Source organism: Lepeophtheirus salmonis, chromosome 4, assembly GCF_016086655.4.
Source record: "Lepeophtheirus salmonis chromosome 4, UVic_Lsal_1.4, whole genome shotgun sequence".
Classification (NCBI taxonomy): domain Eukaryota; kingdom Metazoa; phylum Arthropoda; class Copepoda; order Siphonostomatoida; family Caligidae; genus Lepeophtheirus; species Lepeophtheirus salmonis.
The window spans coordinates 30615847-30628994 of NC_052134.2; the positions used below are offsets into that span (position 1 = coordinate 30615847).

At 32.0% G+C, this 13148-nt stretch overlaps 1 protein-coding gene across 1 annotated transcript; it reads left to right on the top strand.

Moving 5' to 3' along the window:
* The first annotated feature begins 3174 nt into the window (after positions 1-3174).
* On the top strand, positions 3175-12835 carry LOC121116663 (uncharacterized). The gene is made up of 3 exons (XM_040710931.2): positions 3175-4061; positions 8584-8698; positions 11127-12835. Exons 1-3 carry the CDS (start codon positions 3252-3254, stop codon positions 12701-12703), a joined length of 2502 nt encoding a protein of 833 aa, XP_040566865.2. The 5' UTR covers positions 3175-3251; the 3' UTR covers positions 12704-12835.
* The last annotated feature ends 313 nt before the right edge of the window (positions 12836-13148 follow it).

Genomic DNA, 13148 nt, shown 5'->3' on the forward strand with positions numbered 1-13148 from the left:
TATAAACTAATGAAATATTGTTATAAATAAACTGTTATACCAATTAACCTAAGACTGAAGTTCGTACAGGACAGAGAATGTCATCCTCAGAACTAAATGAAACTTCAGAATCGTTCTGTATGAATTCATCATTATTGCAATCAGATTCCTCATAATCGTCACTGGATTCACTAAATAGTAATTCTCTAACTTGCTCATCAGACAAAGTAACATTTGAAGTTCTCATTGACATCTGTACTGATCAAGAGTTATCAATAATGTATGCTCAAATTTCAATGAGTCAACACATTATATAGCAGTAACCTAACTAATTGTCCAAACTTGTCAAATTATGTTACAACAGGTTCCGACGTCGGTCTAAAGTTATTTTGTACCATATCGAAATTCAAATAAAATGAAGGATTTTACAAGTTTTTATAACATTAAAAGAAAGAAAACCAAATGGACTTTATTATCTTTCCAGGTGTATAGTACAATATTTACTTATCCAATTAAAATATTTAACAAATTGTTTGCAAATATCTACATTTTGTCGAAAAAATAAAGTAAAAAAGAATGAAAAGTTTTCGATAAAATAAAAGTTATAAGCTATTGAAATGAAAAGATAAGTCAAATTGACTTCTTCGTCTTTCTAGTCTTAAAACCCTTTTACTTCATCAAAGAAAAAATGGTTCCTCTACAGAATCTCTACCTCATCAATTTATACAAATAAGTCGAATAACGTGGATGAGAATATACCCATACCAACAAATTTGGAAGGAGTAATAGTGAAAAAATTCGACGTTATAGCTAATTTTGCGACAATGGTCGTTAATTCGGAATTTTGGGTACTTGTATAGAAAAAAAAAAAAATGAAAAAAGCTGTGATTTTTATTGTCGTTTTTCTTTTAGTGCTTTTTTTTCATTCAATCATATCAGTTAGAATGTTTGTTTGTTTTTGTTTGTCAGAATTGTAAATAAAGGTATGCCTATTGGGCACTAAAAAAAGGAAAAATATCGTTTTATGTGACGTCATCATTGATGATGTCAGTCATTCCGGGAGCATAAACAACTAATTTCTATAACAATGAAAAACATTTCTTCATTAATATTAAGGAAAATAGTGAGCTATTGCATGTGAAATTGGGACCAACAAATAAAAGGACTTAAATTATACTGTCTATAAAAAATATGTACCTCGAATGCCTAGTTATATTATATATCAGACCCTAGAAGGTAAAATGCATGAAAAAATATATCATTTCATCGTTATACCAACCATATTACTATAGTTTAGACAATAAATTAACTATTGTAATAGTAATGATATGATACTTTTCATTAATAAACCTAATTTTCTCGTCTTTAATTAATCTATCCAAAAAATAATAATTTTGAAAATCTAGCCTAGCCATCATTGACATAAAGTAGTTTTAAAATACAGTTGTTAAGTTTTTTTAATTTTAAAGCAGTTTGATAAATTTTAATTCAGATTTATTTAATTTTTTTCGATTTCATGTAATAAAAAATATCATCAATATATCCCTAAAACGGCGTGACCATCAATTATAAGGCAAGTTATGACGTAAGTAAAAATACAATATTTCATTTTTTTCATTTCCACTAAGATGTAAATTGAGGGAGTACAAATTTGATGTTTATACTAATTAAAATGTACAAATTTTCAATCAACTTGGATGAAATATTATCAAACGGCCTGAAGAATAAAAAACCTTAATACTCCTTGATGCCGATAATAACCACCCACTGATATTTGAACTAATCAAAGGAAAATGGAATCCGCAGAAGGCATGGATAGACATCCCGGTTCTGGAAGGAAGTCCAAACTGAACCACGTCTTTGTGAAATAGTTTGCTAAGTCCACCCCAATTAAGAGTATGAGTACCGTTGTAGACTTCTTCAATCTTTCAATAAGGACGATGTTCAGAACCATAAAATACAGGAAAAGGTATTGCAGCAGGATGGTACTTCAGCTTACACCTTAAAAGTGGGCCAGAAGTGATTGAATGGTAATGTGTCTGTTTGAACAAAAAAAAAATTAAAAAAATTATATGATCCGCCCTACAGGAGGGATCTGAAACCTCTTGATGACTTATTTTGCCTAAATATTGAGAAGAAAGGCTGTAGACTTCGCCATCTAAGTATAGATGCCCTAAAGGACACAGTCAATTTGTCTGCAATGACTTTCTAGAAAAGATTGGACGCTGTTTGTGTAGCCAATGAGGGTTGCTATATGATGTGGAAATATGATTTCTTTTCTTTCATTTAAAATGTGTAAAAATAAAAATTATCAATTTCTGTTAATTTATTTTCTACGGTTTTTACTTATTGATGTAGTCAGTGTGTAATTTTTTTTATTAGACCCAAACCATATCGATTTATAATTAATATTTAATATTTTTAGTGCAATAGAATCTTTAAAATATTTATCAGAATAATTTGTTCATGTAAATTGCCAATAGTTCGTGGAAGAATAACAATGTATTTGCGGCTCAATTTTGATAAAAATCCTTGTAGCTTCCTTTTATGTTGACGACCCACTTATATTTTATGTACATATAGAAATAATACAATATTTGATTTAAGTTGATGTATTTATTTCAACAATAATTTATCTACATAAAAAGAACATAATGTTTTTTAGATTAGTATAAAATTTAAATTAATGGAAGATTTCACAAGAAAAATACGTAGATGAAATATTTAAATATCAGTTTTCTACAAATACGTTATTTCAATCTGTATTATTGAAATACTTACAAACATATTTTCAAGATTAAATGGAATCCTTCTATTTGACACTCTGTTCCAAATATCGTTCAACACAATAATAGATAAATATCCCAAAAAGGGTTTTTCCGTATGTTTTAAAATTGATTCAATGTAAAGAAAAAAAAAGAAGGTGTTTTCGATTTTTTAAAGGAGTTGTTAAACCGGTGGCACGCCCATGACGCATTTAGCGTCAACAATATTTTACTCAAACGAGAGAGGGGGAAACCAGCGTTCATAGGTATGTCATAAACATAAATTACTGTATAAAATATTTGTTGTTTAAATAAAATATTTTGATATGACGCGCGTAATTACGGTTAAGAATTATATGTACACAACGCATAAGCTTGAACAACCCACTGGTCATTTCTTTTTTGAAGTATATATAAAGTCTTCAATTATTTCGAAAGGCATCAGTTCTCAATCCAATCTTACATTGAGTACTAATACAAATCAATTCAATTCACAATCATATAAATATGTTTAGGTCTATCTTAGCTTATGTTTTTCTCGCCACTACTGTCATAGCTGATAGTCCTCCATTAGTTTCATATGCTCCATCACCATCCTACAAGCCTGCTCCTGCACCTTCCTACCAACCAGCTCCATCCTACAAACCTGCACCAGCATATCAACCTGCTACTTATGACGAATCCCCTAAACCTTACAACTACCAATACGCTGTTAGTGATGACTACTCTGGTGTCAACTTCTCAGCTGAAGAAAACTCAGATGCTAAGGTTATTTCTGGATCCTACAGTGTTGCTCTTCCTGATGGTCGTATCCAAACTGTGAGCTATACTGTTGATGGATACTCTGGTTTTGTTGCTGATGTTCAATACCAAGGAACACCTACTTATCCTAAATACGAACCTAAACCTTCTTCATCCTACAAGCCTGCCCCAACATATAATACAGCCCCTGCATATAAACCTGCTCCTTCTCCTGCATACAAGCCAGCTCCAGTCCCTGCATACAAGCCAGCTCCTGCATACAAGCCAGCACCTACTTACAAGCCAGCCCCTACTTACAAGCCAGCCCCTGCATACAAGCCAGCTCCTGCATACAAGCCAGCTCCTTCTTACGAGCCAGCTCCTTCTTACAAGCCAGCTCCTTCATACCAGCCAGCTCCAGCATACAAGCCCGCCCCTGCTTACAAACCAGCTCCATCCTACAAGCCTGCACCCACACCCTCTTACAAACCTTCCCCATCTCCTTCTTACAAACCTACTCCTTCATATAAGCCAGCTCCTCTTCCAGCTTATAATTCTACCCCTGCTCCATACAAAGCTTAATTTTTCCGATAGAAATATGTATTTATTTATTCAATTTTTTTGTTTTTCCCATCCAAAAGTAAAATTATTTAGCGATATTAATGATACTAATTTATATGTAATAAATTCTATCAAATATATTTATACTTCAATTCAGAGTTTGAGACATTTTATTAGACTATTGTCATTAACAAAAACCATGCCAATTTATATGTAAATAATTAGGTCAAGGATAATGTTTGAGAAATATTCATACTATCATGGTTTCTCAAAATTTAAATTGGTTAACTTTTCGTAATTCTTGATAATACATATATATACACAATCAGGGATTTCCGGAAGAGTTTTTTTTTGTTTTGTTTTTGGGGTGTGACTTGCTTTTTAAGAAATTTTTTGAAAAAAAAAAAAAAAACGGAACCAAAATGTTGGAAAAAAATTCCACAGTTTATAGCTATTTAACAAAAAATTCAAAAGTTAAATTTCAAATATTAATTTTTTTTTCTAAAATCATTGACAAAAAATTAATTTTTGTCGGGAAAAAAATTTGAGGAATTATTTTTTTTGGATATTTGAGTCAGGGACTACAGCTTCTTCAGCCTACCCCTTGCAGACGCTCTAGAATATACAGCTCATTGAGTTTGAATTTTTCAATATTCATACCTATTTTGTCACGTTATTACTGTTTTCGTATTATTTTTTGTAAGAAAATTTCAATTATTAAATTTATTGGAAAAATCTTTCAGTTTTTGGACAGAAATTTAAAAAATTATACTTTTAATATAAAATTAAAAAAAAAAAATAACATTAAAATTTTTTGAAAGAGGTATTAAGAATATAATTAAATTTAAAAAAATAAATTTTCTATCAAAAAAGTAAAAATTCCTTAATTTTGTGGCTACTGCCCCTCCTGCCCACCTTCTGTAGACACCTCTGTTTAAGGTTTAGTTCATGCATATTTCAAAGTACAATAAATACTTATTTCTTCCAGAATCATTGACAAATATTCAAAAAGTTTGGAAGAAAACAACTACAATTGTATAAACATTTGGGGCAAACGTATTTTATTTTTAAATATTCTCTCAGCTGTCAAATATATTATTGCTTGACAGCTGGATAATTTTCAAGATTTCATATGACTGCTAGTGATTAGATTCATAGTGTACATGCAATAGTAAATAATATATCAAATTGTATATTATCAGTTTAACCAAAATACTCTGGATATTAGAGACAAGAAACTTATATCAAATACGCGCCCATACTTAGACAAACTTTGCTATAATAATAAAGATTTTCTTTATCAATATTGCAGATAACTATCGAAAAGATCATTAGTGTTTTTTTCCAAATTTTATGAGCACACTCAAACCTATTTATTCAATACTTACATGTTCTCTCCTCAAAAATGAACAATATATTTAACAACTTGAAAAATAAAATTATTCAGGGTTGCAAATATCACAACAACTCACGCGCTAAAAATGCTTATGATTTACAAACATACACATATATACGGTCGTTTGAAAATTCCTTGCAAAGTCTGAGATATGGCCCTACTGATGCAGATTGAGACTATGTTTAGTTAGTAGTATCTCTTGGAAGAACACACATCAACTTTCAGGCAGATTAGTCCATTTCTTTCCGTTTGGCATACGTTTGAATCGAGGAAGTAGAGAGATTTTCAAAAAATTGACGAACAGTAATTTCGTGTGTTTATTAAACATTACTTTCTGAATGGTAAATTTGCCTCAGAAGACTACTAAAACCATCTGTTGGAAGAATAATCCATTTATTTATACTATACCATATATATGTATATGTATATATATGTGTGTAGCTAAGCATTATCTATATACACTGCTTCTTTCAATATTATTTCTAAGATCAAAAATGTATTTACAGCATCCATCTATCCAAACTTTGCTTTATTATGAAATATGTTCCATTTTTTGATATTTTTACTCTAACAATGTGGTAGCCCATTGAAATTGGAGCACTTAAAAATTTGCTAATTAATTAAGGTTGAGTTATAGAGATTAACTCATGTTAAAGCATTAACAATTTATTATCAAAACAAATAAACCTGAACTCTCTCGCTTACTTACAAGTCGAGAAAATGACACATGAACTTGAGCGAATAATTTCTATTTGCACCTACAAAAACAGTTGGGCGTCTCCCGGACCACCGTGTACATCTCCAGCAAGTTCAAAACGTTCGAGTGAAAGAATGGTTCTGTCAAAAAGGCTAACTTGGACGCGACAGAGTAAAGAAATCTACCCAGGACAATCCCTCAAATCCATGTGATCCCATGCAAGATTACTCTGGTTTGACACCAGGGTGTTCAGAAAGCTATCATAGAAGTGGGTGGATAGAGCTTTGATGGTATAAAGAGGCCACTTTTGATACCAGTAATGAAACAAACATAAATATCCTCCGTTACCAAACTCTTTTGAACTGTTTTTTGACAATTTTGCTCCCTACAGTCCTAATACCATCGCCCTCGAATACATCTTTTGAAATCATGTCGAGGGGTGTCCTTTTTTTCAAACACTGAGATTCTCAAAGCCACTTTCAGCCAGCACTGGGAACCCATGACAGAGGACTACACCTGCATTGGAAACCAAGCATTCCGGCCCGACCTAGAATACAACATTGCCGGTAAGGGCGGCTAGATTAATGATTAAGAAATCTCAGACACACATCTATTTATACTAGTAATTTTATTGAAGTTCTATTGTTAATACCAATCTCTACAAAAACATTAGGGTTTCTCCCCCAATATTTCGGTATCTCCTTTTTCCAGGATTTATGGCGGGATTATACCTGCAGTAAATTCCCTGAAATTTTTTTTCCCAGGAAATCATAGTAATACATGTATAACGACTTGATTTTTACCCTGTGTCGGGTAGTATATTACACAATTATACAAACCCCAGCTCCTACAAAAGTTACCTCTTTCCTAACTTAATAATAAATATTTTATTGTGGGTCAGATAAGGTGACTTAATTTGAAAATGTGGGAACCCTGGTTCTGAAATATCATCAAATTTTAGTAATAATGATAAAACGAGGAACATGAGAAGGGCTCTACGGAAAGAGATGACAGATATATCCTTGTGAAAAAAATATTAACTTGAATATTGATAGGTATGACATTGTGTACTTGCTCTGCAAACATCCATAGACTTGCGTTAATGTTAAGGATGGGATTTTTGTAGATAAATATTATAGTTTTTTTCTTTGTATATTAAACATATATGCCCCAACCATTTTTAGATGGAAGGTTGGTGAATTAGGGAACATATTTGAGATGTTTTTTTTAAATTGTTGATATTTTAACTGCGCTGCCGCCTCTTTAACTTGAGTATCTTCAGATAAAACTAGACATATAACACACGGGCTGTAAAATCCCGAACTTCACATATAAATAATGCTATTTTTTTATACTTCACCTCATTTTTAGCTAGTAATAACCTTCAAAAGACAGATTTCAAAACTTCATGACAATCTGTTCTTTAATTGTTTAGTTATTGTTCTATGTTTGACGCTACTTTTGATATTTCTAATTTTTTTTTTTTTTTTTTTACATTGCTACTTGATGGGGAAAAATATCGTTTAAGCTAAGCTATGGCTTGAAAAGTGTAAAAGAGACTCTACTTCGTAACGTGAATTAATAGTATTTTAAAAAAACAATTTTGAATGAAAAAACACGTATTTTCCTTGTTATGCCGGGGACTTTTCAGCCCATTTGTTATCTATTCTTTCTTTAAAAAATATAGAAATAAATATTTAAATTTCAATATATTTATTATTAAAAAAACCATATTTCTCGGGATCCCTCAATTTAAAAAAAATACTTAGCAGGGTCCCACTCAATTACATTTTTTAAAGAAATCAGAAACTAAGTACACATAGTCATAAATATTTGATTTCATCTATTCTTGTATCATCCCAAAAAATTATCAAATCGACTTGGATTTTTTTTCCCTGACTTAAATTCCGGGTATCAAAATTAGTACCAAGATTTTGATAAATATGTGAAACGAAAATATCGCTTAGGGGAATTAGCATGCTCTTGCAGCATTTTTGTATAAGAAAGGGCTAGTGTAGAAATTTGATGACCTTATTATAACGAAATATCTTTTCAAATATCTTATAGTGCCGTTATAAGAATCAATTGTCATTCTAGCTTTATTTTGTATGAAAAAGTTTTATATATTATACCTTTTGAGTATATACGTCCATAGCAAGACAATTTTTATGACGTTATGACGCCGCAAGAACCGATTTAAATATAAGTTTCGTGTATTACCGTTATAAATGTGTCAATAGTAAAATGAAATCTTTTGGGATCCCGTTTTGCCGTGATTTATCGGATATTAAAGAGGAGGGAAATTCCTGGAAAACATATTTGCATATATTTTTGTGGGAAATCCTGAGTTTAATTATTTTAAAATATATGTTTAATTTCATTATATATAATGCAACAAAAATAAGCTCATTCATGAAATACTAACAAAGTTTTTATTGTTGTAGGTCCAATCGGGTTATGTGATCCAAAAAACACCCTACAAACAATTGGTGACAATGATAAAAGTTATGCACATCATTCCTAGTCATTACCCCTATACTATTATAGTTCCTGTATACTGTACATCACTAGTACCCTCTGATAATTTTATGTTAATTGTGTATTTAATAAAACAGTTCATGTTTACTTTTGTAAATTATGCCCAAATGATTTTTTCGCCATTATTTAGACGTGGTTTTAAGGAAAAACAAATAAATGTATTTCAAAGTATTTTATATCATTTCAAGGATCTATTTTATTTCTCATTTTTCTTGGAAACATGTGCACTAAAAAGTAGTTGAGGAGAGTTCAAACTTTTGACCTTGATTAAATTAGAAATAACACTTTAATGGTAGTTTTTATTGAACCAAGCGTTCGTACGTATGTATGGAACAATAACGAATTAGATAATAATTGGCTGATGTATTTTTCAAGACATTACGTTCGTCTATTGTTAACGTCTGGCTCGTTCATAAAACATGTAATTTCATAAGACTTTCTTTGTATGATTGAGGTTCATGATAATTATAGCACTACTGAAAAATGAGAAAATTTTTAAAAGAAAATATACACATATTTTGTAGGTATAGTAAAATCAGACTTGGACCTGTTCACACATTTTCTGTTCATCAGTTTGTTTCAGGAAAATTTATGTTCATTCCCTGATTCGTTAATTCAAATTTGTTCATTCCTTCAAGCAACAACCACGTGATCCTTTTTTATGCTAGAAATAACATGTTCTACTTTGACTCTAAGAAAAGTTCTTCTCAAAATAAGACATAATAAGCAATAAATATTATGTAGCACTTTCAGAACGTTTGAAGTACGAAATGGGGAAAAACAGCCCCATTTTAAGGAGAAGGAATTGTTTTTTCACAAAGATAACGAACAGTGTCACAAGTCCATCAAATCAATAGCTAAACTATATTAATTGAACTTCGAATTGCTTCTGCATCCACTTTACTCTCTAAACTTACTACCAGTGACTACTTGAGGAATAATTTGAGGCAAAAGATTCAGTGCTTTAATAAAAGTGGCATTGAAATCTTTGATTGGAGTGATTTTTTTTTCTTCAAAAATATCATGAAAAAAGATACATTGGGATCTCAATTTTACCACTAACGAAGTAACACTCAGGGTTGAACGGTGGAGCCATACAAGTATGTGCTTCTTGTACTTGAAGTAGATGTCCTTGCTAGATACGGAGTGGCATTGTGGTATTTGAGTTTATTCACATCCTCTCATAGTTGCTTGTAGCAAATCTAATAAAAGATAATCACAGCTAAGCTTCTCCACTTCGAAAATACTTTGAATTGTCCGGGTTACCAAGTTAATTTTCAGGGTGTTTTTTTTTTGCAAGCCAACAAACTATATTTTGTACAACTCTACAAATAACTATTGGAGATACAAATCACAATCAACCCTTAATTCTTCTAATGATACGTTATATTATTAATAGTTTTATTTTTTGAAGCAGAAATTGATCAAGGTTAAGTACTTAAATTTGATAAAAGAAAAAAGAAAATATTAATAAATAAAGAGTGGAAATTTATATAATATTATTTATTCAATAAAATTGAAATCAAATCTATATTGTGGATGAACTTGACGATTTAGAACCAAATGCTCTTATGTAAATGAAACCCTTATAATTTCGCTTCAAATTAGCTTCTTCTTTTTTCTTTCTTAAACTTAATATTATACCTTTTTAAAAAAAAAACCCTTTGAAATATGACTTTTTTTAATGCTATAAATTGCATTTTCTCATAATTATACAATTGCAAATCAAATATAAGCATATATTTTGCAAATTATCATAACAATCCACCCAAAAAAATACTAACTTTTTAATGAGTTATTGATTGATTTCATACTCAAAAGGTGCTCTATTCTGTAAAAATGATCAAAATACTCAAAATTGAATTTTTTAAAAAGATATCCGACAAAAATTTGAACTAAAGATTCATAATCAGCTTGTTAAATAATGCTATAATTAAATATGGAATTGAAAACACTAAACAAAATGTAAAATTTTATTAACTTGTGATATCTATTTAAAATATAAACCCGCATTTATTTTAAAGGATTTAAGGTTAAAGTTATGTGTCATTGGTAGTTAAATTCAAAGGAAAAATCTACATATGTATAATGTATTTTATTACTCTTATGATGTATGCATCCACACTAGGAAATCCTCCTCATACTTCATTGAAATAAAAACATTTTGTCCCTCACTCCTTTTTTGAGACTGTCTATACCTATATCAGGGTTAAATAACGAAATATAATTTCCTTTATTTTATTATCCACACCCAAAAAACCCGACGTTGCTTACTTATTTTATCTATCATAAAGAAAAAGCGTACGCCTGTTCCAATAAAATAAATAAAAATAAAAGGGTGTACGCACAACTAAACATACGCAATATTAGCCTTTGGTCAATGTAAAACAAGAAATTATCCATCGTTGTGCATGTCTCTATCTATGTATATATATATAAGATTGAATAGTTAGTTCTATGTCATATCATTTCAACAACCAAGATCAGACACATCTAGAGAAGAAGACAAAAAAAATGTTTAAATTTCTTTTCACGTGTGCACTTATTTCCATGGTTCATGGAGATGAATCTCAACCATCTCCATCATATCAATCCTCTTCATCTTATAGCCCGGTTGTATATGAAAAATCTTTTAAGCCTTATTCTTTTAACTACGCAATTAACGATGACTACTCTGGATCTCAATTCTCTGCTCAAGAAAATTCTGATGGAAAAATCACATCTGGGTCCTACCAAGTATCTCTCCCTGACGGGCGTATTCAAACTGTGAGCTACACTGTTGATAAATACTCTGGTTATGTTGCTGATATTCAATACGAAGGAACTCCTTCCTATCCCTATTATGAACCCAAGCCTGTTCTAGCTTACAAGGCGGCTCCTGCTCAAGCTTACAAACCAGCTCCAGCTTTTAATTCTGCTCCATCATACAAGGTTATTCCTTCTCCATCATATAAGTCTATTCCTGCTTCAGCCTACAAACCTGCTCCTATTCAAGCTTACAAGTCCGCTCCTTCTTATAAGCCAGCTCCATCATACAAGTCTGCTCCCGCCCCAGCTTACAATCCAGCTCAATCATTCAAGGATACTCCTGTTCCAGACTACAAGCCTGCTCCTACTCCAGCTTATCAGCCTGCTCCTTCATACAAGTCTACTCTTACTCCAGCTTACAAGACAGCTCCTGATTACAAACCAGCTTTAGGCTACAAGTCTGTACCCGCCCCTGATTACAAACCTGCTACATCATACAAGGCATCTCTTTCTCCAGAGTATGATCCTGCGCCAGCTTTCAACCCAGCTCTAGCTTACAAGTCTGCACCTGCCCCAGCTTACAAACAAGCTCCATCATACAAGTCCGCTCCAACACCAGCGTACAATCCCACTCCTACTCCAACCTTTTATAAGCCTGTTCCTTCTTACACACCGTCTCCAGCCTACGAGTCCACTCCTGCACCCACTACCAAACCAGCTCCTGTTCCATCTTACGAACAATCTCCATCCTTTAATTCCTCTCCAGTTCCCCCTTACAAGCCAGGCCCTACTCCAACTTACACCCCTACGCCTACACCTACTTATAAACCAACCCCTTCTCCCTCTTACACGACTACCTCTACTTACAAACCATCTCTTTCTCTTTCTTACAAACCCACACCTTCGTATATATCTTCGCCAACTCCCTCTTATCAACCAGCTCCTTCACCTAAAATCAAGTCAGCTTCTTCTCCTACTTATAATTTTTCTCCAACGTCAGCTCCTGTCTATAAATCGTCAAGTACTATTGCTCCATTTTACGAATCTTCTCCCAGTACCTCTTATGAGTCTTCGCCTCTTCCAGCCTATGAATCGTCTTCGCCTCTTCCAGCCTATGAATCGTCTTCGCCTCTTCCAGACTATGAATCTTCTTCACCTCTTCCAGCCTATGCACCTTCTTCGCCCCTTCCAGCCTATGATTCTACTCTGTCTCCTGCTTATAGTTCCACACCCTCTACAGTCTACAAATCCTCCACATCTACACCTTACCAAGCATAAATAATACTTTTCACTCTTTGAAAAATGATTTAGTTAGTTTATAATGATTTTTAGTCATTTTAAAAATGTTCTGAAATTCAAATTTGTTTTACTTATTGAAATATTTAAAGAATATATATATATATAAAGTCACTTATTATAAGCATGTTAGCAAAATATATTTTAATGCAATGTTTGGGAATTAGGAATTATGTTGCTAGGTGATATGTTTAACTAGATACGTTTGATATTTATTCTCTCATGCTTGAGTTTATAAGTAATGTCCTTCATATTAAAATAAGTACATTAAAACACTCAATACGTTTTAAAAATGATTGACATCGTCCAAAAATCTATCATGTAGAACTAACAACATAGATATTATGGAATAAAATATTTGTCTATACCCCCCCCCACCAACCAACCACCACCATATTTTAAAGGCCATTGGATTTCTCAAATTTGT